We start from the raw sequence: 27215 nt of genomic DNA, 5'->3' as shown, positions 1-27215 counted from the left end.
ATATTTATTTTTCCTCAAGAAGACACCCTAGGGCTTATTTTCAGGGGATGTGGTTTTTTTTAAGTATGGTACAACAATCTACATTTATTCAAATATAGTTAAGTCGTCGTCTTCTGGAACATCATCATAACTCTCCAAACACCGAATTCCATCCTGAATTTCTTGCGACTCTATTTTGTTTAGAACCATTGGCCCCAATATCTCACGTTGAACAATAAAGCTCTCATGGGGCACATGAGAAGGGTTGCTCATCTTTTTTACCGTTCCGCGATGAAATGCATGGGTTGTGCAGATGCACTGCATAGCTACGCCCATCGCTAGGTCTTATTTTCGGGGCATGGCTTCTATTGCACAGATGCTTAGAAATCCTGCTAGGGCTTATTTTATGGGGAGGTCTTATTTTCGGGGAAACACGGTATAATTCTGAAATGTATGTTTCAATTATTAGTTGGAGGTTTATACTTTTTTTTAGTAGCATGTATCAGATTTCATGCGATAATTTGGAAGAGTTAATACTGCTTAGTTTGGGCGTGTTTTACCCACTTTATACACACAGTTATGAACGCTTGTTTTAATACTTGTTAATGAAACAGTACAGAAAGAAACACAATGTTGGGGTTTTTTGTTTTTTACAAAAGGACAGAAAAAAAGGCTGTTTTTCATCTTTGGTTAAACAAGAGATGTATAGGACTCTCATTTAATGGTTTTCTTTTCTTTTTTTTTTTGAGACAGAGTCTTGCTTTGTTGCCCAGGCTAGAGTGAGTGCCATGGTGTCAGCCTAGCTCACAGCAACCTCAAACTTTTGGGTTCAAGCAATCCCGCTGCCTGAGCCTCCGGAGTAGCTGGGACTACAGGCATGTGCCCAGCTAATGTTTTCTATGTATATTAGTTGGCCAATTAATTTCTTTCTATTTATAGTAGAGACGGGGTCTCGCTCTTGCTCAGGCTGGTTTCGAACTCCTGACCTCAAGCAATCCGCCTGCCTTGGCCTCCCAGAGTGCTAGGATTACAGGCATGAGCCACTGCGCCTGGCCTCATTTAATGGTTTTCATACAGATGGCGAATGTAGCACAGTGATTCTGTTTACTCTGAAAGAAAAGGAGAATGAGTTTAACATTGCAGAAGGAAGTATGTCACCTAGACCAGGCATCCTCAAACTATGGCCCGCAGGCCACATGTAGGAGTTTTTGCCTGTTTGTTTTTTTACTTCAAAATAAGATATGTGCAATGTGTATAGGAATTTGTTCATAGTTTTTTTTTTAAATTATAGTCCAGCCCTCCAACGGTCTGAGGGACAGTGAACTGGCCCCCTGTTTAAAAAGTTTGAGGACCACTGGCCGAGACAGTGGGGAAGAAATGCTTTCCATTGTTTTAGCAGACATTTCTGACGTCTCCTTCTTTGGCAACACCCATGGTTCTCTCCTGCTTCCCACCTCCTGAATGCACATGGAAATCGTTTGTGGCCTGTGTGTCTTCTGGGCAGTCCCTCACAGGGTACTTCAGAGGGCAAAATCCCCATCAACCACCCCCACTCACAGCCCACTTAAACCCCTGTTGTAGACAGCTGAACAGACTTCATGGACCACTGAACACATCTCACTACTCCATTGCCTGCTTGTTAACCGTGGGCACAGTTTGCTTGGAACTAGTTAACACACGATTGAGCTGAAGAGGGCAGGCAGCCACAAGGATTAAAATGAACTAAAAGATGTCATACTATCTTGGTTGCCTATTACGAACTAAATACATAAAATTCCATCCGTGGTAAGGTTTCCTTTGTTTCTGCATTCAGCAGATTGTGGTTAACATAAAACTAGTTCTAACCGTGAACTCTTTAGGAAGAACTTACGGGCCAAATACTATGATTTCAGGAAATGGTGATAATAGTATTTATCTCACAGGGTTACTTATCTCATAAAGATTAAAGGAAATCCTGAATACGTGTTTATTCTGTGTCTTCAAAGATCAGTGCTGTGCAAACCTATAGTCAGCTTTCATGTGTACATGTTAAGATGAGATCCCAGTCCTGAGCTCTACCCTCACATTTGCAGCCCACTTTCATTATATAAATAAGTGGATCTCACCACTTCAGTATTCTTCTATCACTTGAAGCTCAACATTATATATATACCTGAATAGCTCTCCTCTGTCTCCCCCTGCTTACATGTATCATTTCTCCTCCTCTGTTTCCTATTTTTATTAATGTACTATTATCCTCTCATTTACCCAGCTTCATTCCCTTGTCTCTTGCTCCATGTATTAATACCAAGTCACTGCCAAATGCTGTCCATTCCAACTCTTAAAATATTTCTGGTATCTACCTTGATTCAGACATTCTTCCTAGAGTATTAGAATCATTTCCTGTCTAGGTGCTGTCCTTTTTAAGGCCTGCCATGGTCACATTTAACCTATCTTAACCTCATTTTCCTTTATGCTCTTTCTGGTGCTCATGCTCCAAGTAAGCTCCAAGTACTTAACACATGTGCCCCACACTTCCTTGTCATTATGTCATCATTCTTCTTGTACCCTGTGCTTCTGAATGTTCTTCTCCCTACTGGATTCCATGTATCCAGATCCTGCTTATCCTTCAAGAACAACTCAAATTTTACCTCTTCAGAAGAAGCTTGTTTGACCTCCACAATTGAAAGCAGTCTTTTCTTCCTCTGAACTCCTATAGCTGCTGTTCCTTTTATTGAAATTTAGACTTCTTTCTAGTGCATTTGGAGTTACTTTATGCACATCTTATCTTCCCACTTAGATTGTAATCTTGAGGTCAGCAGCAGTGAGTTATCACCATATCCCCATAGTGCTGATGAAGTGCCTAAAATAGTCTCTTCTACTTCGGCTCAGTAAAACATTTGTCCACTACACTAGCTGTTTTTTTGTTTTGTTTTGTTTTGTTTTTGAGACAGAGTCTCACTTTGTTGCCCAGGCTAGAGTGTGTGCCGTGGCATTAGCCTGGCTCACAGCAACCTCAATCTCCAGGGCTCAGCGATCCTACTGCCTCAGCCTCCTGAGTAGCTGGGACTACAGGCATGCGCCACCACGCCCGGCTAATTTTTTGTATATATATTTTTAGTTGGTCAATTAATTTATTTCTATTTTTTGGTAGAGACGGGGTCTCGCTCAGGCTGGTTTCGAACTCCTGACCTTGAGCAATCCGCCCGCCTCGGCCTCCCAAAGTGCTAGGATTACAGGCGTGAGCCACCACGCCCGGCCTTACACTAGCTGTTTTTAAAGAGTCTTCTTGTGCAGCTCAGATCTCTGATCATAAAACCACAGTGTGGAAATAAGCTGCCTGTGTGATGTAGTGAGCTCTGAACCTGCTATGAGGGCCACCTTGGGTTCCCTCCTTGGATATGCAGGTTTGTAAGTAAAATAAAAATAGTTTTATTTTTGTTTCCAAATAACCTATTTTCTTTAAGAGGGTGCACACCTGCATTTTTCTTTCTTCTCTTTTATAAATGTTAGAGTCAGAAAATAATAATACAAGGCTATACCAATTTCTCATATTTCTTTGGGGATTAATTAAATGTCATAGTCCATAGTATATTTCCCAAATATTGGTGCTTGCTTATTTATAAGGTTGACTTAATATCTCCTGTTTTTATGGATAATAATAACTTTGGCACAGATGGTTATTTTAAGTATTGAATGAGCTGATTTAGTTAAGAGTTAGTTTAGCACAGCACTCCACACATATTAAAGGCTCAGTAAAACCTAACCGGTTAGTGTTGCTATTAGGAATTTACAGTTTGAGCTTTAAGATGTGAAGGCAAGAGCTGCTGGTGGATTTTTATGTTTTGAAGTGTGCTGAGTAGTTTCCTAGGAATTAGATTAGTCCTGAAATGTTATGTCAGCTGAGAATTTTGGTTTCTAGGTGACAGTACTGCAGTAGGAACAGGGCTGACTCTCCCTTCAGAAAAAAAAGGCTTTCAGTGGGAATCCATAGTAGCTTTTGTTGTTGTTTTTGTTGTTGTTGTTGTTATCAGATTCTTTCTTCCCAGCTCCCAGATCAAAATGATAGTCAGTGTAAAGGAGAGAATGGAAAGCCTCTGCAGAAAGGATTAGGAACTATAGAACTACAGGGAGCTGAGTGCTTTACAAGATAGGACAAATGAGAAGCAATTTATATCTTGTTTTTATTAAGTACACACTTATTAGTGGAAATGATAAACTCATCAATAGGAAGGGAAAGCTGTATCAGAGACACAGGTGGCTGAGTCGTGAATTCCCAAAGTATCTAACCTCTCCCTCACGTAAACAGTGGGGTAAACAGTGGACATAAGGAGTGAAATATTTATAGAAATAGAAAAGTGGAGGAATTTTTTTTCTAGAGAGCTGTGAGTGGGACCTGATAAAAGGAGCTATGGAGAGTGTACACATTTTTCCTTTTTGTACAGGGGGAACATGCTTAACTTAAGGGTGAGAGCTGGTAGACCCGTCATATTATTAAATAGTTGTGGTTCTCCAGAGGAACAGAACTAGTGGAATATATACAGATATATATATAAGAGGATATTTATTATAGGAATTGGCTCATGCAGTTATGGAGGCTGTGAAGTCCCACCATCTGCTGTCCACAAGCTAGAGAACCAATAAAGTCGGTGGTGAGATTCAGTCCAAGTCCAAAGGCCTGAGAGCCAGGGAGGCTTATAGTGTTAGTCCAAATCTGAGTCCGAAAGCCCAAGAACCAGGAGTACGGTCTCAGCTCAAGTGGAGAGAGCAGATTTGCCCTTCCTCCTCCTCTTTGTTTTTCAGGGCCTGTATGGATTGGATGGTGCCCACCCACATTGGAGCAGGGTCAGCTGCTTTATTCAGTTCACCAATTCAAATGCTGATCTCTTTCAGAAACACCATCACAGACACACTCATTTTGAAATAATGTTTAACCAGATATATTGGACATCCCTTATTCCTGTCAAGTTGACACACAGAATTAACCATCACGCCCATCAGGCTATAATGAGCAGAACTATATGGTTGCTGGGCTTCCTTCTAGGGTCACAACAAAGTTTGCATGATAGGACTTGCAACTAAAATGAAGGAATGCAGTGATGTTTACAGAAAAAAAACCAACAAAACCACGAGTTAAGGAATGATATTATCTCCATTTTATAGCACACTGGAGCTTAGAATTGAATTCCTGATTTCCCCTGCCCTCCCCAACACACCATGTGCATGCAATCAAGCATGCGCTCATTTTCTCTTTCTCTCTCCCTCTCTCTCTCTTTCTCTCTTTCTCGCTCCATCTGTAGCCTTCTCATCTCAGCTGATGGTGTTCCATCCTTCTGTTTCCCTGGCTAGAAACAGTAGTCTTCTTTGGCTTCTCTTTCTGTCATCTCCATGTTTAATCAGGAAATCCTGTGGACTTTATATTCCAAATATATGTCAAATCAGATCATCTCTCACAACTATCATGACTTTCACTTGGTACAGCCACCATGTAGTTACTGTCTTTTGCCTTGGTTACCACATCAGCCTGTTTTCTCTGCTTCTGCCTTACTTACCATGCTATAAATGGTCCTCAGTGCATCAGTCAGAATCATCCTTTTCCCCCTCACTTTTTTAGCAGTTGGATTTCTTAAGGTATAATTTACGAACGGTGAGATTTACCCTTTTTTGGCATATAGTTCAATGAATTTTGACAGTGCATGCACTATGTTGTTTAATTTCCAATATTTGAGTGATTTCAGATTTTTCTTTGAGTGATTTCTAATTTAATTCCACTGTAGTTGGAGAGCATACTTTGTTTGATTTTAGTCCTAACTTTAAATTCATCGACACTCTTATTTTTATGGCCTAGCCCTCGTGTATGCCTAGCCTGGAAAAATGGTCCACGTGTTGGTGTTGATCAATAGCTCTTAAAAGGCACGTTTTGGTTCATGATGCAACTTAATGAATCCTGACTGAGGTTGGGGAAACAAGCAAAGTTGAGAATAGAGAAGTATTGTGAAATGGTTTAGAGCATGGCTTCTGGCTCTAGAGCTAAACTACCTAGGTCAGAATGCTACTTCTTCCTTGTCGCTGTATGATCTTGGGCAGATTAATCTCTCTCTGCTTCAGTATTCTTATCTCTAGAGCTAATTGTAAAAGTATTTTCCTCAAAGGGATGTTTTATAGATGAAATGAGTAAAAGGTAAATGGCTTATACAATGTCTAGTGTGTAGTAAAAGCCCCCAAAATATTAGCTCTTATTATTGTTGCTATTATTATAACAGCAATTAATTTCTTGGTCTCGCGGGACTTTCAGATAGGGCTTTGGTTGCTGGATGTTTTATATTTTTATTTTTATTTATTTATTTGGAGACAGAGTCTTATTCATTGCACTGAGTAGAGTGCCATGGTGTCAGCCTAGCTCATAGCAACTTCAGACTCTAGGCTCAAGTGATCCTCTTGCTTCAACCTTCCGAGCAGCTGGGACTACAGGCGCACACCACCATGCCTGGCTAATTTTTATATTTTTAGTAGAGATGGGGTCTGGCTGGTCTCAAACTCCTGGCCTCAAGCAATCCTCCCACCTCGGCCTCCCAGAGTGCCAGGATTACAGGTGTAAGCCAAGCTGGATGTTTTTTAAAAAAAAATTATTTCCCCTTTAAGGGTATTTCTCATCTCTGTTATATACAGAAGGCTAGATAACATTTGTTTCAGATGTTTGTGGTATCCCCATGTCGAGCAAAACAGCGTTTGGAAAACGCACACTTTAAAATACTGTAATTTAAACTCTAACCAATAATTTAGCTCCTCCTGCTAAGTCATTTCCTCTGAAAACATTCTCAGGATTGGCAGATTTTCCAGCTGGAGACTAGAGTCCAGCACCCTTTACTAGCTACCAGCCAAAAATAATCTTTTTTTAGTGTGACTTTAAAATTTTTACTTTTTAATGAATCTCTCAATTTTGTCAAGATTAATTTTAAAATTCATAAATAAAATTACCCACAACTTCTCATTCTTATTTCAGTTTCTAATAGTATATTTATATAGGGTCCCCCCCCCCTTCTGGAGTCTTGAACAATAGTTATTTGATCTGAATCTCTTCAGAGAAGTAAAAGTGGATTAATTCCAGCTAAAGACCTCAGTCATTGATCCTTTATTATACTTCTGAAAAAGCAGGAATATTAAGTATTCTTGTTATTGCTAAAGACAGAAGAATCCTTTCCAGACAGCTAAGTGTCTGCCCTTTGGAGATATTTAGCACAGAGTACTTCAGAGTTCTGGGCTCAGAACTGTCTGGATTTGAAACCACTCTTAGCACTTACTAGCTTTATAACATTTAACAAGTTCTCTGTTCATCTGTTTCCACGTGTCTAAATTAGGGATAATAATAAAAGTTACCTGTCTCATAGGGTGATAAATAGAAATAATGAAATTAAAGTTCTATATGATGGTAGTTGGCACATAATAAATGTTTAACCAATATTATTTGCTATTATTGTACTTACTATTTATATTTAGGTTTTTTTTCCTCCTCAAGTTTATTAGGATATATTTAGTTTTTGAAGCAAGAGTTAATGACCAAGTTTTTCGTTATTCTTATGTTGATAAAAGATTTCTTCTTTTAGAGCAGAGCTTCCCAAAGTGTGAGCTACAGAACAGAAAACCTGTTAGGTGCTTTAAGAAAAAGGCCAAATAGTTAATTGTGCTTAACTGGGCACTTACCAAACCTACTTGTCCTTCACTGTTTTTATTTTTCTAAATCAATTAAATTGCTGAAGAAACTTTTGTCCAGTAGAATCTCCTTTGGGAAACACTATTTAAGAGGTTTTTGGGTAAATTACCTATTGTCCCCTTTATTTTTGCCTTAAGACATTAGCTCATTCTCCCTGAGAACTTGTTTTTATCTTTTCTTCACTAACATGTCAGTTTGTTTTTTTGTGTTTTAAAAAGTTCAGGTGTAACTGACTTTCTTAAAGTTCTGTCTTAGCATTTCTGTTCCCTCTGAGTCACTACATCCTTAGTGTAATCAAGGCACTTGAAAGTAGACACTGCATTTCTCTCTACAAAGAGTTGTGTGATGCAAGTTCCTGGTGTTGGATTCATTATAAAATATGTCTATGTATTTATAATACATTATTGATACATATTGTGATATCTAAATGTATTATAAATATATAGAGTAAAAAAGTAATGTTAAAACTTTCAGAACCCTAAAAGCTTTTATTTTTGAATATATTATTTGGAAACCTTACACTTTACTACTGATTGGGAGGCAGTTAATGGATTACCTCCAATTTAGTTGTATGACATAAATGATCTGTGTTTTCCTATTATGGACCTTCATACATGACAGTCCTGGCATCTGTTGTACTAAGTGTAGGTATGCCTTTTCCTCATGCTCTGTAGTAATACTTAATGCAGATAAAATTAGGTTGAATACATTGGAACAGACTATTCGCTTTGGCAACTGTAGCCCTGTGGGTAGAAGTGAAGAAGGCTGGGGGGACTAAGTAGCCAGATGGGAGCTCATGTTCCATGGGAGATAGGAGTTTAACTTCAAAGCGGTTATTTCTCCCCCTTTCCTACTTGCAAGCAGCCCCTATCTCCTTACAGTTGTTCTGCATAGCTTTGGGACTCTGGAAAAATGGGTCCCTGGGGATGACCTTGATTTATCTACTGGGAAATGACAAATAATTTTTAGTCCTTGATATTTTTTACTAAGAGAGGAAAGTCTTTACTTGGGAAACCCAAAATGGCAGATACTCAGAATAAGGAGAGTACTTTAGAACTTCTGGACCAAACTATCTAGACTCTGGATTGAATCCGGACTCTATCACTTACTAACTTTGTAACCTTGAGCAAGATATTTCACCTTTCTCTCTCTCTCCTTATATGTAAGTTATGAATAATAAAGGTTGTTTTATAGGGTGATAATGAGGACTAAATAATGAAAGTTTTCAGAATAAGCCAAATCTTTAATAAATGTTTAACTGATATCATTGAAACAATTTTCCTTACTTTTCTCATTTCATCATCCCTTAGGCTAAAGAATTTATAGTGGTTCCCATAAACATAATAATATAAGTTATATGATTCACACTCCATCTACCAGATAACATTCATTGAGAGCTTCACTCCATGAGATATTTATTATTGTCCCCCTCATTTTACAGGTGGGAACATTGAAGACTAGAGATTAAGTAACTTTCCCAGGGTCACACAGTTGTCTCAGGACAGAACCAAGATTTGAACCCAGACCGTATGCCTACAGAGCCTGTGTTCTTAACTATTCCATACCACCTCACAAGGCACTTTTCTGTCTGCTCCACATGTTTCATTAACTCTGTTCTCATTTTGTAAGGTGTTGCTCCTCCTCAAGGTGAGCTAATTTGGTGCATTTCCAACTTCTTACTGACACAGATGCCATTTTTTCTGCTTAAAATACCTTTTTTTCAACCAGTCTCCAGGAAAACCTTCCACAGTTCACCTACATTTAACTCTTGATGTCTTTCTTTGGTATCTTTACGTGGCTCATTTCCATAGCACTTAGATATTTATTATTCTTCGAAAATAATTCGGGTGTCTTTTGTTTTTTGACACAGGGTCTTGCTCTGTTGCCCAGGCTGGAGTGCAGTGGTATGATCATAGCTCACTGCAACCTTGAACTCCTGGCCCCAAGTGATCCTCCTGCCTCAGCCTCACAAAGTGCTGTATTACAGGCTTGAGCCACCACACCCACAGGTGTCTCTTTTTATATATTAACTCAATATAAAGAATTTCTGTCTTATAAATTTTATAAAAATAGGTGATTATTTTATGAAGCCAGTTCTTAAATTTAAGGAAATTTTAGCTTAGGATATTTTCAAACCTTCTGTTTCTTTGAACATGTTATGCCTTCTTTACTTCATAGAGAGAAATAACTAACTTTGCATCTTATTTTATAGAGATGATTGAGACCCTCTAGCATGAATACTTTCTTAAAACCTCATACCTGTTTCAGCTCATGATTACATATCTGACCTTTTTGGTCTCAGCAGAGGAGGTATTATTTCTCCTCTCTAAAGCTAACTCTTCTCTCTTGTTTACTCTAGAATCTTGCTCACACCATCATTTCCCGTCTTCCCTGGTTATCATTAATCTTTCCCTCTCTAAGAACTTCTACTTTTCCTGTCTTCGGAATGTTACAGGTCTTCACTGTCCTTAACAACATATAAATTAACAGTCTCTCTGTTGACCTGTCACATTGCCATTCAGTTTCACCTTTATACTCTAGTGCTGGCTTCCCCAAGAAATGACGTAAACTCACTACTTCCACTTTATACCTGTAATTCTCTTAAAACTGCTGTAGAAAATCACCCATTACCTCTCTTAGTCAAATCAAATGGCCCTCTCTCAACTCTCATGTTCTTGTGTTTTTGTTTTTTTTTTCCATGCTCTTCTGTGTATGTTGAGAGGCAGTGTGGTGTGTTAGAAAGCACAGACTGTTGGAGCCATCTGATTCTGTTCACATTCTCTTTGACACTGTCCACATAACCTTGCACAAATTTCTTGCATCTCGTTGCCCCAGTTCGTTCAGCACGTGTACTCAGCATTTAACTCTTCTTTGTTGTATCCCAAAGTGATCTTCTCTGCCCTCAGTTCTCCCTGTAGTAACTCCTAATTTCCATTGTGCCAGCTTTTCAGGAAAAATGAAACCAAAGATTGAGTGCTGAGAGGAAATGTTGTACTATCAAAGCAAGAGTCTAGTTCAGCATCCAGCTGAGGCTCTGGGAGATGAGGTTTGAAGGAGGAGAATTGGGACAGGTCTTTTAAAAGTAGAAAGACAGCGGAGCACCCCAGTCCCGTATATTAGGGAGGTAGAATGTCTGGATGTTGCTGGTTGCTGGGGCTGTTTGGGTGTGTTGTTGGGTGAGCAGTGGGCAAGGTGGAGGTGATCTGTGTAAAGGATTCTGCCTTGAGCTGTGACTTCCAGCTGCCTCTGCCACACATGTGAGTGTGGGATTTTGGTGCCTGGTCAGATGCCCACCACTGTCAGGCTAGGTGGTCAGGTTAGGGTTTGTCATAACTCATAGAAATTTTGATTGTTGCCCTCCTTCATCCTCTTTGTCCAGAGTGACACCAGGTCCCATTGGTTCTTCTTTCAAAATTTTATCACCACATGCCTAGACCATCATGAGAGTCCTAGTTGGTCTTCTTTATTCCAGTCTCTTCTGCCTCTTCCATCTACCTGATTAATTTTCTAAAAATATTATTGTATGATCCTAACGATTTTTACTCCACAGATTGAAGATTAATGTTTCTAGATGAGGTTAAAATTCCAGCAGATAAAATCCTACTGATAAACCTAGACTCTGAGTATGCTATGTTTTAACCCATTCATTAAACAGAAGCTAATCTTTCATTTGGTCTCTCTGCAATTCCACTCTTCCATAAGACAAGAGATGTTTGTTCCTATTAATGTTGTTACTCCTATATACCTGTGCCCTGTTCCTTAGAGGGTTAAGAATAATGGCTTTTACAACCTATTGCAAATCTCTAAAGAAAAAAAAAAAAAAAAAAAAGAATAATGGCTTTTATTCCTTTTCTATTTCTTTTTTCTCCTCCATTCTCTTCTCTGCCTCCCAAACCAGACTCCTTTGAGATGCTCAATAAACAGATGTTCTTTAATATTTCATAACCTACAGAAAATATTTCTCTGAATATGTCAGGTCTGTTTTATTGCAAATTCAGGGAACTGAATTAGGGGCTGCTTTTGTCGCAACTTCCTTTTTAGTGTATGACAATTGTTTTTTCAAACTAAATAATCAGTTGGCCTGATTATATAGTTTTTCAATTATTAGTAAAACTTTATGATTTTGAATTTTACAAATTAAAAATTTGACAGTTGTCCTGGATCAAACTGACTTTTAAGCTTGGGTCTATTTTTTTTTTTAAATGAGTTTAAGGCTTTCTAGTAATTAAGATTCCATTTGTGTTACTAAATTTAATGACTATCCAGTAGATTGAAGGTGGTGTCATACAGGGATTTTTAAGAGCAGTTTAAAAAAATTCTCGTAAGTTTTATAAAAATTTTTATTATGGTAAAAATATACACAACATAAAATCTAAAATTTATCCTCTCACCATTTATAAGTGCACAATTCAGTGGCATTAAGTATGTTTGTTTATGTTTTATGCAACTGTCACCACTATCCATTTCCAGACCTTTTTTCATCATCCCAAACAGAAACTCTGTATGCATTAAGCAAAACCTCCCCGTTCCCCTTCTCCCTAGTCCTGGTCACTTCTGTTCTTCTTTCTGTTTCTATGAATTTGCCTGATCTGGGTCCCTCTTACAAGTAGAATCATACAATATTTGTTCTTCTTTGTCTGGTTTATTTCACTTAGCATAATGTTTTCAGAGTTCATTTATGTTGTAGCATGTGTCGGAATTTTATTCCTTTTTAAGGCTTATTTGTATGTAATGCCACGTTTTGTTTACCCTTGCATGTATCAGTGGACACGTGGGTGCTTCCACCCTTGCTGTTGTGAATAATGCTACTATGAAAATTAGCGTATGAGTATCTGAGTTCCTGCTGCCGATTATTTGGGGCATATACCAAGGCCTTACTAAGTTTTGTGAGCATCTACCCTGAGAGGGTATTAAGACATTAAGGAGCAGTTCCTTTTATGAAATATTTATTTTGACCAGCATGTTAACAGAAATTTTTGCAAGTTTTTAAGGAGACTAATTTTTTTCAAGTTCTAAAGCAGTCTTTGTATAGTGATACTGTGATGTCTTCAAAAGCTGCATTATAATTCTTTTTTTCTCTAAATAAGTCCCTTGGTCAAATGAAAACACATAAACCATTTTATCCGAGCTTATACTTGTCTGAGGAAACTGATTGCCTAATTTTTCCCTTTGCCTTATAAATATGTTTGTTACAGCCAATAGAGGCCTGTTTCTGGCTGCTTGTGTTTTAACACAGAAGTTACAATAAATGTTGCTCTATGTATGCTCTGATCACAATAAAATGTGTATGCTCTGGAAATTGTATTATGAGGACTTGTCTATGAGGGTGTGTCATGGGAAAGAGTTGAAGCATATCGCCATGGAAGCCTTTGATGTGGGTTCTTCTTTGTTTCACCCCCTGTAAGTCCTTTCTTATCTGTCCTAGGGAATAAAACATATCTGAAAACAAAATGACTCTAGATCATCTTTACTGCTTTGGAGACTAATACCTTTCTTTTGTATAAATTTGCTCAGTCATCAGATTTTGTATCTCTGACGGAAGTAATCATTTTTTCACTGTACTAGTCTTGGTAAAATGTAAAATATTAACATATGGTGCATTTCATATATGTTCTTTGTATTAAATACTTGGTGCTGTTGAAGGAATGATAATATTTTGGTATTTGAAATGCACCTTGTCTTCATGGTCTTACTCTGAGATGCTAAGGACTGTTGCTAACCTGTACACATACACACCCTTTGTGCAAAATAGGAAATGGGCCATTTTGGCCAGGTGGGCTCAGGCTGGCAAATACCACCTTGGGGAAAGGAAGAGACCCCCCCCCCCCACCAGTGACTGTATCCACCCACTAGAACATACGGTTTTGTTCACCAAACTGTGCCTATTGTGGACATGCATACCCTGGGAGGAAGAGGCGGATCATATTTTAATATTCACTGGCCTTCTTGGCAGTAAACAACAGTAGACAGCAATGTTGGCAAACTTTTTCTATAAAGGACCAGATAGTGAATATTTTGGGCTTCGCGAGCCATTTGGTCTCTGTCACACTCAACTCCGCTGTTGAAGCAGTAGGGCAGCCATGGAGAATATCTAAACCGATGAGCTGGCCTATGTTTACTGGAATGGAAGCAGGCATTCCATATAGTTTGCTCACTCCTGGTATGTGGCAGCCAATAGCTTTTTCTGTAGCATATTATTTCTCTATTAAAACACTACATTTTGTTACCTTGTTTGATATATCTTTCTTACTAGATTGTAAGCTCCTTAAAGTGACTGTCTTACTCACTTTTTAATCCTTGCACATAAGTGATTAAATATAAATTATTAAATTTATATTTGATAAGATACCTATTCCATTATTAAACTTAGAATACTTAGTTTTTACCTTTAAAATATTGCAGACGTTATAATGTTAAACACATTTTTTAGATAAAGGTACAAATTCTGTTTCAGCATATTCCCATAAAGGGAAAGAGTAGCATTTATTTAGGCCTGGAATACAAATCAATTACTGCATATAACATTTGGATCCAAAATTTTTAGATAGGAAAAAACTTCTATCTTTTGATGTTTTGTGATATATGTGTAAAAATTACATGTGAGAAGGTGCTAGTAGTTTGTATAGCCAGGGTTTGTGGGTAAGAGTATAAACCAACAGTTCTCAAACGGTGGCCCAAGGACCACTGGAAGTTCCTGAGACCCTTTTAGGGGGTCTATAAGGTCAAACAGTTTTCATAATGCTACTAGAGTTACTTGTCTTTTTCATTTTGGCTTTGTTTTTCCTCCTGGTGAAAAACAATGGTGGGTAAAATGACTGGTGTGCTGTTGCATGAATCAAGGCAGTGGCACCAAACTATACCAGTAATGATTGTATTCTTCACCACCAGGCACTCAGTGAATCAATATATTCCAAATTACCAATGCATGATGTTACAAAATCATCCACAGGTACAAGAGCCATCCAAAGTACAAGATAGTCCCGTGGGAAATCCATTGGTACAGTTTCAGATTTCACATTGCAGTGAACCTTTAAGAAATTGCCACTTGTTGAATTTTAGTGTAGTATCAAAGAATATTCTTAGTTATCTGAAAAGGTTATTAAAATATCCCCCACCACCACAGGGCGTGGTGATTTATGCCTATAATCCTAGCACTCTGGGAGGTTGAGGTGGGAAGATTGCTTGAGGCCAGGAGCTCAAGACCAACCGGAGCAAGAGCAAGATCTGTCTCTAAAAATAGAAAAATTAGTCAGTGTGGTGGCACACACTATACCCGGGGCATCAGAGTGAGACTCTTGTCTGGAAAAAAAAGAAAAAAATACTCCTTCCTTTTCCAATTACCCATCTGTCTAAGGCCAGATTTTTTTCCCTTAGAGTTCAACCCAAGGAACGTATGGAAATACAGTAAATATAGAAGCAGATATGACAATCCAGCTACCTTCTATTTAAGGCAGACATTAAAGAGGTTTGCAAAATGTAAAGAATGCCACTTGTATCTCTAAATTTGTTTTGCTTTGTTTTGGAAAGTACAGTTATTTTTCCTTTAAAAATGTTATTTATGTTAACATGCAATGGTTTTATTACATGTAAATATATTAGTAAATATTTTAAACTTTTTCTCAGTTTTAATTTATCATATGGTAGATATCACTAACTGTAACTCACATGAACCAAAGCTGTTACGGGGGTCCTCAATTTTAAGAGCTAAATTGTCCCACAACCAGAAAGTTTGAGAAGTACTGGTCTAAGGCACTGTTGGTGCAGTGTTGGAATAGTAGTTGCTTGGTTTTGGGGTGGACAAGAATGCTTTCATTGTATAGCTGGAAGGCTGACACATAGAACACGTTACGGAACAGTACTCTCTGTGTCTCAGTTTGGCATGATTTTTAGCAGGATATGTGTTATAAGCACTTGCTGGTAAAGCAGCTAGAAATAGATGTTTGACAGTAGAGCAGCTACTAAAATCTGGTTCTAAAAATCTTAGGGTGTTGAGTACTTACAGTCTTATATATGGGAGAAATTTCTGGTAGCCCTTTATCTATTAAGCTAAAACCTTGGGGGACATAGTTAAAGAATTAGTGGTCTTCATAATGACTATGTAAAATATTTCAAGTCAACACCTGACCTATACTAATACATCACTTGGCAAAGTCTTCAAGTCTGTTTTCAGTACATTTGGCCAACCTGATTTTGGCATGTCTCAAATGCATGTATTTAGTTTCTTTTTACTTTTCAGTAAGAATTTCTTTATTTCCAAGAATGGAGTAGTTCATGGCTTTAGTGTCCATCCAGAGTCTCTGGGACTCAGTAGGAGGGCCTGAAGAGTGACACGTTTTTGTTGATGTTTTGGTAGAGTCCGAAGTATAGGATAGGGAGAGGCTGTGAGGGCGTTGATTTCTTAGAACTGGCCAAACAATCCACCCTTTTTCTTTGGAATACCTTTTCCCTTCCTGCCTACCTCCCATCTATCTTAGTCTTACTCCAGTTCTTGTAATAAAATCCTCAGATCTGTGTTACTTCTGAAGTGCTGATGAATCTTACTTCAGTTCTTTCTAGGGCAAACAGAACAAGGGAAAGGTGTAAGAGGAGCCCTCTTCTTCCCCATCATTACCAGCTGTGGAAGACTTTAGACATTCTGGAAACAGCTATATGCTTGTTTTTTGAGCTTGTAGCGTAGGTGAAAAGTGAGCCTACTTCAGGAGACCAAGGGCATATACAAATGTTAGACAAAGCAATCTATTTGGCAGAGAGGAAAAAAGGTGCTTGTGGGTTAGACCTTAGGGCTGGCCAAAGTAAAAAAAAAAAAAGAAAGAAAAACTCGAGAAGAATTCCCCCATGGGTTGAGTAAACCAACCAGAGACTCTACCCGCAGGTGAGATGAGGGCTTACCTTCATCTAGCTCTATTGGCATAATCTAGGATTTATATTAAGCCATTTTAAAAGTTTTATTATAATGATGAAATACCATGGGCAATATAAAGAGGGAGCTTTAACCAGATTTTCCTATAGAGATTTATTTGAAAGCTAAAACAAAACTTTTGAGTCTAGAAGAAACCATTAAACATGAGAACATTTTTCTGAAATCAGGCATCTAGTTCTGGGTTGGCATGCTTGTTGCCAGGATACAGTGGTGAGAACTGATAGGCCTAATCTCGCTTTTCATACTATATTTTGCACATGGTCAAGCCCTCATCCAGAAAGACAGAGTGTGGAGAAAAGTTATTGGCTACAGCCACTACGCACAGCACAGAGGTTCTGTGGGAGAGGAGCTGATCTTTAAAACATTAAACCAATACTTCCAGAAGTCTTAAGTGATGAGTTTCTAGAGAGTCTCCATTGATGAGAGAGATGTAGCAAAATAGTTAAACAATAGTACCAGATATTAAAACACTGAATTTGGGAAGTTTAGATGTTTAATCTGCCTTTTAGGTAATGACAATATGCTTCAAAATACAAAGGCTACAAAAGCTAAGTTATCCAAGTAAAACATCATTAAAAGAAAAGTTCCTCAGAAGAAAACTGTCTTTGTTTTTTTTATAGCTCTAAAGTCTGGAAAAAACTTCAAAATGCCTTTTAAAAATACCTCCCAGCTTTCTCTGAAAGCAGAATCTGGGGGGAAGAAAAGGAAAAAAAAATACCTATTAGCCCTTCATCATACAAAAAGCTGCTCAGTTTCACTTTTAATTAATTTTTAAAATTTAATTGCATCAAAACTTTAATATAAATGAAAACCATATTGAGATACCAATTTTTATCTGTCCGATTGGTAAAAATTCAAAAGCCTTGTCACCCACGATGACAAGGCTTGGGGATATAGGAACTCTAATCCATTACTGTGAGTCTGTGTAATGGTGTGTAACCTCTCTGGAGGACAGCTTGGCAACATCTATCAAATTGTGAGCACATTTCCTCTTTGATCCAGCAGTCTCACTTTCAGAAACTTTGTACATTTCATGTGTATGAATGAAGTGACATTTCATGTCATTTCATGTGTGTGAAATACAGATATAATTTATAAGGCTCTTTATTACAAACTTGCCTGTAATGGAATTTTTGGAAACAACTCTATTGTCCATCTATAAGGGACTTGTTTTCTATTTACTTATTGTTCTTCTGTGTGCGTATGTTTTTTTAAAGACAGTGTCTCACTCTGTCACCTAGGGTGGAGTGCAGCGGCATGATCATAGCTCACTGTGACCTTGAACTCCTGGTCTCAAGCAATCCTGCCTCAGCTTCCCAAGTAGCTGGACTACAGGTGTGCACCACCATGCACATCTGATTTTTAAATTTTTTTGTGTGGAGACTGAGTCTCACTATATTGCCCAGGCAAATCTTATGAACTCCTGGCCTCAAAAGATCCTCCTGCCTCAGCCTCCCAAAGTACTGAAATTATAGGTACCACCTGCCCAGCCAGGACTTGTTTTTTAAAAAACAAAAAACTGGTGGATTCACATAATGGAATATTACACACCTATTTAATAAAAGAAAATAAAAATAAGAGAGGAAATTCTTCACTTGCTAATATAGGGAGATCTCTAGGTTATATTATAAATGAGATATGGGAAAGGGGGAAGATACAGAGCAGTGTGTTTAATATTCTACCTGTTGTGTAAGAAATGGTGAGAAATAATATGTGTTCATATGTGCCCATATTGTGTATTTACTCCAGAAGGCTGTACAAGAAACTAAAAAATGTAGTTATCTAAAAGTGGTTATCCAGAAAGGACTGGGGCAGTGGCTCATGCCTGTAATGCCAGCACTTCGGGAGGCTTAGGTAGGAGGATTGCTTGAGGCCAGGAGTTCGAGGCTGCAGTGAGCTATAATCAGACCGCTGCACTCCGGCCTTGGTGACAGAGTGAGACCACTCTGTCTCTAAAGTTCAGGAAATCTTTTCTGCATGAGATAAGAGCTTCTCTCAACCTCTTCCATTTGTTCTGTCTCCAAAACCCATGTTACTAAAAGGACCGGAGGAATTGGGGAAGTCAGGGAGGACTAGATGGAAATAAAAACCTCTCTGGGTCAGCCTTCTTATATAGTTTTGATTTTTTAATTTTTAAGAAAATGTTCCTGCTAAACAGAGTATTTGTTTTCAGAATTTTGAAAGATAATGTGCAAAGATTATGTCAGAGCAAGAAACATAGTTTTTAGAATAAAGAGAAATGGATGAAGTCCATTTTCCTAATACAGGAAGTGTGCAGTGTCAGGTACCTCTTGGTGGGTGAGTCCTGTCTGTGTGGTCTGGGGACACACTGGCCACCCACAGCTGCGTTGCTGGATAGAGACTAGGAGAGCAGCTCGTCTGGCCATCCTATTTCCTGCCTTTCCTTTCTCTACTCCCCTTGCTGACTGAAATTTTAGGAAAAAGTGACTGTCCCCTATGAGGTGCTGTGAGACAGAATTCATGACCCAGAACATATATCCTTGTATTCATCTGCCTCTCGTAATTTTAATTGTATTCAAATTATTTCACCATCTGAAAGATTTTGCTGTGGGAGGAAAAAAGATTTTGCTTTTTTTAAAAAAAAAATACATTTTATTGTGAAAATTTTCAAACACACAAAATTAGAATATAATGAACTCCTATGCACCTGTCATTACAGCTTAATAATTAAAAACAATTTTGCCCTTTTTAAAAATCTCTCTCTCTCACCTTTTTTTTCCCCTAGAGTATTTTAAAGCCAATCTTAAATCATATTATTTCACTTGTTAAAAGATAAACTTAGGTACATAAAAATTTTTATAGAGTCTATTTGAGCAAACAGCAACTTATAAATCAAGCAGCACCAAATCACAAATGGGTCAGAGCTTCACTGAGGGGGCGGAAGGGGAAACTTTTATAAGGTGTTTGCAGAAGCAAGACAAAGAAAATGTTTGATTGGTTAAAGTGGAAAATCTCTATTTAGAGATGAGTTGGTGGTTTGTGATTGGTAAAGTCCCTCATTAGAGGTTTGTTGGCCATGTCTAATTGGTTAAGTTACTCTAAGTTGGGTTTCAGTTTGCTTCCTTAGGAACCCAGAACACTGGAGCCAGTGTTCTCTGCCTGATGCTCCCTATTAATTTTTTAACACACCCCTGAATACTTCAGGATGTATCTCTAATAACTAAGGGTCCCATTATAGACCACAACTTATTGTGAAATTTTATTATAAGCCTTGTTTTTTAGAAAGATTAAAGGAAACTTAACATCTTACTCTGTATTTATCAGTCTTTCCCTTTTTGCTGGTATAATTTCCAGTCAGCATACAAAAACTTGAATATCTCCCATCTTTAAAAAAAACTTTTTGGCTGGGCACGGTGGCTCACGCCTGTCATCCTAGCACTCTGGGAGGCCGAGGCGGGCGGACTGCTCAAGGTCAGGAGTTCGAAACCAGTCTGAGCAAGAGCGAGACCTCGTCTCTACTATAAATAAAAAAGAAATTAATTGGCCAACTAATATACATAGAAAAAATCAGCCGGGCATGGTGGCGCATGCCTGTAGTCCCAGCTACTCGGGAGGCTGAGGCAGCAGGATTGCTTGAGCCCAGGAGTTTGAGGTTGCTGTGAGCTAGGCTGATGCCATGGCACTCACTCTAGCCTGGGCAACAAAGTGAGACTCTGTCTCAAAAAAAAAAAAAACAAAAAAATTTTTAAAAGACCTCCCTCATTCTTAATGCTGTCCTCCAACTGCCATTCTTTTCCTTGTACTTTTCAATAAACAATCTCCATTTCCTTAGCTTTAACTTCTCAGTCAATTCCAACAGTTCCAAACTGACTCCCAACCCTACCACTTCACTAAAATTGCTCTTGCTAATGTCACCAATACATGTGAAATAAATCCAGTGTCATCTTACTTGACCTCTCAGCAGGATTCAACACAGATGACCTCTTCCTTCTAATAAAGTGAACATGAATTGAGTACTTTACTCTGCTAAGATCTTTGTATGAATTGCTCATTAAATTCTTTAACAACTCTTTGAGTTACCAAAAAGTTTTTGAGCTGAAGCTTAGAGAGGTTAAGTAACTAGCCTAGCAACTAATAAGTATAGAGCAAGGGATTAAAGTCAGGCATCATTCAGTCCACTGTCTCTGTGAAAAACTTACCCTGCTATCCTGGGTTTTCCTCCTGTTTCTGTTTCATTTGGTTTTCTTAGTAGCTCCTCCTCCTACCTGATCTTTAAATTTGGAGGTTTCTCAGGCCTTGATCCTTGGTTCTCGGTCCTCATCTCACTTGCTGCTAGGCACCCTCACACACACCTGTGGCTTCAATTACCATGGAGAAGGTGATGCGTTCCTAATATATATCTTTAGCTTGGAGCTACCTCTGAACTATATTCCTAAGTATCCAGGTGTCTCCTCAGTATATTCAAAATTTAACTCTGAATCTGTTACTCTTATGTTGCCTTTTCCTTGCTAAATGGTACAAACCCAGCTGCTCAGCAGAAACCTAGGAATCACCCCAATTTCTTCCTCTCTTGGTTCCTATGCACAATCACCAAGACCTATTTAGTGTGTTCTTTGTCTCTGTAATTCATCTACCTCCCTAAGGAAAGTTCTCCCTCTACCCCATTCTCAGATGGGGTCCACCTAATATATGTTCTAATAGTACTCTATATTTGTCTTTCTCTCCTTTGTAACAGTCTCCATGATTATATTCATTTATTTATGTTAATTGTTTTATTCCTTTAGAATAAAATTTAATTTTTCATTCCTTTAGAAAAGACATTTGGGCAAGGACCGGTAACAAAGGCAATCTTACTTGTTATTATAGCCCAGCAACTATCAGAACGCCTGGCACATAGGTATCATTAAATATTTGCTGAATGGGAAAAAACAAAAAGAGATTTGTTTTAGGAAAATCTCTAACAATAAAGAATGAATAGTGTGGAGGGTGAACTCATGGAGACAGACTTTAAAAACCAGATTTCCAGTAGTCAAGCCATAAAGGGAGCTCAGGAATTGACAGTAGGATTAGGAGAAGTAGGGTAGTTGGTAATGTGGAAATTGCAGGACTAGCGGGCTGTCATTTCCTGTGGAAAGTAAGAGAAGGGGCTGTCAAGAATGCAACAGATTTCTAGCTTTGGCAGCTGAGGGGATGGTGATACCATTCCTTGAAATGATCCCGTAAGAAAGAAAGGATAATGACTTTAGCTTTGGACCTGTTGACTTTGAAGAACCTCCTGTAAGTCATCCTGATAATCAATAATAGGCAGTTAGAAAAATGGAAATGGGCTGGGCACAGTAGCTTACAACTATAATCCTAGCACTTTGAGAGACTAAGGTGGGAGGATCACTTGAGGCCAGGAGTTTGAGACTAGCTTGAGCAACGTAGCAATAAGCCCCCTTTACAAAATATTAAAAATAAAAAAGAATTAGCTGGGCGTGGTGGCATGCACCTGTATAATCCCAGCTACTCAGGAGGCTGAGGTGGGAGGATTGCTTGAGCCCAGAAGTTTGGCATTGCAGTGAGTTATGGTCATGTCACTACACTCCAGCCTAGGCAACAGAGCAAGACCCTGTTTCCAAAAAAAGAAAGAACAAGTAAGGAAGCGGGGAGGGAGGTGAAAAGGGAGATGGAGTTCAGGAGAGAGATGAAGGCTTTACCTCATCCTGAGTAAAACCAGTAAAATATTATTAGTGATTCAAGTGTAAACTGATAAAAGTTTAATCATTGAGACTTTTTGTCATTGGCACAGATTTGGTAGATATTGTAATACTTTTTAAATTGGAGGTAGATACTATAAACACATATTGTGTATCATACAGAGATGGCATTTTTACATTGATGTCATTTAACATCCTGTGAATATTAAGTAATAATAGCTGTGAACCTATCAGTTTATTCTTCATGTTAAACTAGCAGGTGTCATTTTATATTATTTAAAAATATCATTATAATCATTGTTAATGCTAATTTATACCTCTTTTTTTCTTCTTAAAGATAAAAACAAAGCTTAGTAGGGTTCGTATGATAGAACTCCATTAAACTGTAAGTTCCATAGGGAGTTTTTGCACGTGACTTAATTTTTTTTTCTCTTGTTTCTCTAGGGCCTATTCTCTGGTGGATTCCAGTCAAGTGTCTACATTTCTGATTTCCATTCTTCTTATAGTCTATGGTAGTTTCAGGTAAGATGTTCTCAAATGGGGTGGATTTTAATTGGAGGTGGAGGAGTTGTTGCTCTGAAACTGTTAGCACCAAAGCTTACTATTTTGTGAAGAGAAATAGGACTTTGGCACCAACTGAATTAGAATGGGATCATTCTGATATTACTTCTTTAGTTGGCTGCTGTTGAACACTTCTTGGTTTTGCTTATCAGTGCTAACAGGAAAAAATAATTGCTTAAAATTCTGGTCCTGAAAATAATGACCTAAGAGCATTCATTATTGGGGAAGGTTAATCTTTGACAATGATTCTAGAGTCTCAAAGGGAACAAAAAGTTTAAATGGAAAGACAGTTTGAAATATAAAAATAAATTACTAAATATCCATGTAATAGACTCACAACCCTAATATTAATTTCATTATGGAAATTACCTTTTGTTTAACAAATATACTATGTACATTTTCATAGTTGAAATCATTTCTACTCTGATTCTTTTCACCAGACAAAAGTATTTTCTACAACCATCTTCATACTAGTTTTTGGTAATTTGATATTTCTTTGTGTTACTAACTTATTTGACATGTGAATTGTTACAATGACCACCTTTTTATGTGTTCTTTTGCTTTGGTTCAATTATATTCCTAAGATAAATATTGCAAAGTTGAAATACTTTGCCAGAATACATGAACTCGCTCTTACTACGTACATACTTGCCATATTGTTTTTCAGAAGGACTATACCAATTTAGGATTGGGCAAATTTTAAAACATAATTTTTGTAATAAATGTGCCATATAATTATATCATATAGATGGAAAGGATTTCTCTGGTTAACCTCCCTGTTTACAAAGGAGGAAACTGAAGCCCAGCAAGATGATGTAATTTGACAAAGATTACACAGCTAGTTGGTAATAAAGTCTGGATTGAAATGGTTCTCAAGACTTCTGATCCAATACTTTATATCTTTTATACTTTAATAATGCATTTTCTGCAAAAAGTAAATCATGATTCCTTTAATTATACATTTAAATTGAACTCTTAAGTTGTGGTTTTTTTCTTTTCTGATTTTTGGAAGAGATTATGTAAAATGGTGTTATTTCATCTTAAATATTTTATAGAATTCATCAGTGAAGCATCTAAAAAGCTGGACTTCTTTTTGTAGGAAGATATTTTTGTTTTTGTTTTTTTCCTGCTTGATTCACCACCATTTTTTTCCTTTTTAATATTGGTAGGGGCTTTTAAAAAAAATTATGGTAAAATGTATATAATATAAAATATACTATTTAAACCATTAAGTATACCATTCAGTAGCAGGTTTCTTAAACTCATGTTATTGTTTGTCTTTTTATTACAGCTATTCTAATGGTAGGGTGTGAAGTGGTATCTCTTATAGTGGTTTTGATTGCATTTCCCAGGGATTACTATGTTGAAAAGATGTTGAGTATCTTTTCCTGCGCTTGTTGACCATTTGTTTGTCTTCTTTGGTGAAATATCTATTCAAAAATTCTCTCTCAGTCATATAATTTACAAATATTTTTTTCCCCAGTCTCTGGCTTGTCTTTTCGTTTTCTTAATAGTGTCTATTGAAGTGTAAACATTTTTAATTCTAATAAGGTCAAATTACCAATTTCATGTTTTATGGAACATACTTTTGGTGATGTGACAAACCCATGGGCATAAAGATTTTCTCCTATATTTTCTTTAAGGAGTTGTATAGTTTTTTTCTTATTTCTAAGGTTATGATTCATTTTGACTTAACTTTTGTGTATGACATAAGACACAGATTTAAATTCATCTTTATGAATGTGGCTGTCCAGTTGTCCCAGCACTAGAAAAAGACTATCCTTCATACCATTGAATTGTCCTGGCTCCATTTGTCAAAAATCAGTTGCCCAACTATGTGTGGCAGCATGCATCTTAGTCCCAGCTATTTGGGAGGCTGCTTGAGGCCAGGAGTTTGAGTCCAGCCTAGGCAACATAGTGATACCCCATCTCTTAAAAAATTTAAAAACAACAACAACAAAATCAGTTGACCATAAACATAAGGATTGGTCACTAAATTCTTGTTTCTGTTTTCTTTGTCTGTATGTCTCTTCTTATGCCAGTACCACAGTGTCTTGGATTGCTATAGCTTTTATAGTAAGTGGTGAAATCAAGTAGTCCTATGATTTTGTTCTTTGTCAAAGTTGTCTGGCTACTCTGGATCCTTTGCATTTCCATATAAATTTTAGGTTTAGCTGATCAATTTCTACCCAAAAAATAACTCCTGCAGAAATTTTTTTTTTTTTTGAGACAGAGTCGCGCTTGTTGCCCAGGCTAGAGTGAGTGCCGTGACGTCAGCCTAGCTCACAGCAACCTCAATCTCCTGGGCTCAAGTAATCTTTCTGCCTCAGCCTCCCAAGTAGCTGGGACTACAGGCATGAGCCACCATGCCCGGCTAATTTTATATATATATATATATATATATATATATAATACCAATTAATTTCTTTCTATTTATAGTAGAGACGGGGTCTCGCTCTTGCTCAGGCTGGTTTTGAACTCCTGACCTTGAGCAATCCGCCTGCCTCGGCCTCCCAGAGAGCTAGGATTACAGGCGTGAGCCACCTCACCCGGCCTCCTGCAGGAATTTTGATTGGCATTGTGGATCTATAGATCAGTCTGGGGAGAATTGCTATCTTGGAACTTCTCCATTTATTAAGGCCATCCTTAATTTCTTTTGGTAGTGTTTTGTAATTTTCAGTATACAAGGCTTGCTTGAACTACTGTGTGAAAGTTACTCATAAGTTTTTTTTCTTTTTGATGGTATATTTTATGGAATATTTTTTTCTTGATTTCACTTTTGGACTGTTCATTGCTAAATATGTAGAACTATAATTGTTTTTGTATATTGACCTTGTGTACTATAGCTTTGCTAAACTCATTTATTAATACTGGTAGTTTTTTATATATGGATTCCTTAGGATCATCTAAATACAGGATGATGATGTCTGCAAATAAATACAGTTTTGCTTCTTCCTTTCAAATCTGAAAGCCTGTACTTTGTCCTTCTTCCTGTTTTTTCCCCCTTATTGTGCAGTGTTGAATAGAAGTGACAAGGGCACACATCCTTTCTTTCTTTGTTCCCAATCTTAAGGGAAAAGTATTTCTCGTTAAGTATGATGTTAGCTGTACATGTTTTGTAAGTGTTCTTTATTAGGTTGAGGAAATGTCTTCTAGTTTGTGGAGAGTTTTTGTCATGAATGGGTGTCAGATTTTGTCATGTGTTTTTATGCTTCCATTGAGACGATGATGTGGGTTTCGTCCATTGCTACATTAACATAGTATGTTTAAGAGCTTTATTGAGACATAGTATACATACTGTAAATTTCACCCATTTAAAGTACATGATTCAATGGTTTTTGGTGTATTTACAAAGTTGTGTGACCATCCCCATAATCCAACTTTAGAACATTATCATCATCCCAAAAGAAACCTTGTACCCATTAGTAGTCATTCCCCATTCCTCTCCCTGTACCCCCCAGCCCTAGGCAACCACTAATCTACTTTCTGGTATAGGTTTGCCTATTCTGCACATTTCATGTAAGTGGAATCATATAATATTGACCTTTTATGACTGGCTTCTTTCATGTAGCATAATGTTTTTGACGATCATGTTATAACAATCTATCAGTATTTCATTCCTTTTATTTGCTGAATAATGCTCTGTCTTGTTTATCCATGCAAAAGTTGATGGACATTGGGTTGTTTCCTCTTTTTTGGATATTATGAATAGTGCTACTGTGAACATTTATGTGCAGTTTCTGTGTGGACATAGGTTTTTATTGCTCTTGAGTAGATATCTAGTAGCAGAATTGCTGGATCTAATGGGAACTCTTATATTTAACATTTTAAGAAATCCCACTGTTCTCCAAAGCAGCTACACCATTTTACATTACCACCAGCGAATATATGAGGACTCTAGTTTCTCCACATCTTCACCACTTATTATCTGTCTTTATGATTAAAGCTATTCTAGTGGGAATGCAGTGGCATGTCATTGTAGCTTTGGCTTGCATTTCCTTAATGACTGATGATGTCCAGCATCTTTCATGTGCTTATTTACCATGTGTGTCTCTTTGGTGTCTTTTGAAATCTTTTGCCATTTTAAATTGGGTGTTTGTCATCTTATTGTTGAATTTTGAGAGTTCTTTCTATACTGTAAAGATGAGTGTGATTTTGGTATTTTTCAAGTGTTTTTCAGATAAACGCTTGAAAACAATTTCTCCTGGCCTAGAGAAAGTGTTCTTTCTCTAGATTTATAATTACTAAAATGTTCCTCTTCACCTCCAGCAACAATTTGTCTCTTGTTAGAATAGCCATTCCAGCCCTCTTACATTTATTAATTACAGTGTTTTTTTCTTTTTTACTTCTTAGAAAGCTATTTAGATTTTCTGTTTCTTCTTGAGTTAGTTTTGGTAATTTGTTT

The 27215-nt window shown here is 37.5% G+C and overlaps 1 protein-coding gene across 2 annotated transcripts in view; it reads left to right on the top strand.

The window, feature by feature from the left end:
* SPPL3 (signal peptide peptidase like 3) overlaps positions 1 to 27215 on the top strand; it is a 120718-nt gene that overhangs the window by 54336 nt on the left and 39167 nt on the right. For both annotated transcript variants that reach the window (XM_012756545.3, XM_075996620.1), the window contains exon 2: positions 22694 to 22771. In XM_012756545.3, the coding sequence (XP_012611999.1) occupies positions 22694 to 22771 (78 nt within the window). The remainder of the gene's footprint in view (positions 1 to 22693; positions 22772 to 27215) is intronic.

Source organism: Microcebus murinus, chromosome 22 (genome assembly GCF_040939455.1).
Source record: "Microcebus murinus isolate Inina chromosome 22, M.murinus_Inina_mat1.0, whole genome shotgun sequence".
Taxonomy (NCBI): Eukaryota; Metazoa; Chordata; class Mammalia; order Primates; family Cheirogaleidae; genus Microcebus; species Microcebus murinus.
This window is presented reverse-complemented; position numbering and strand designations above follow the sequence as displayed.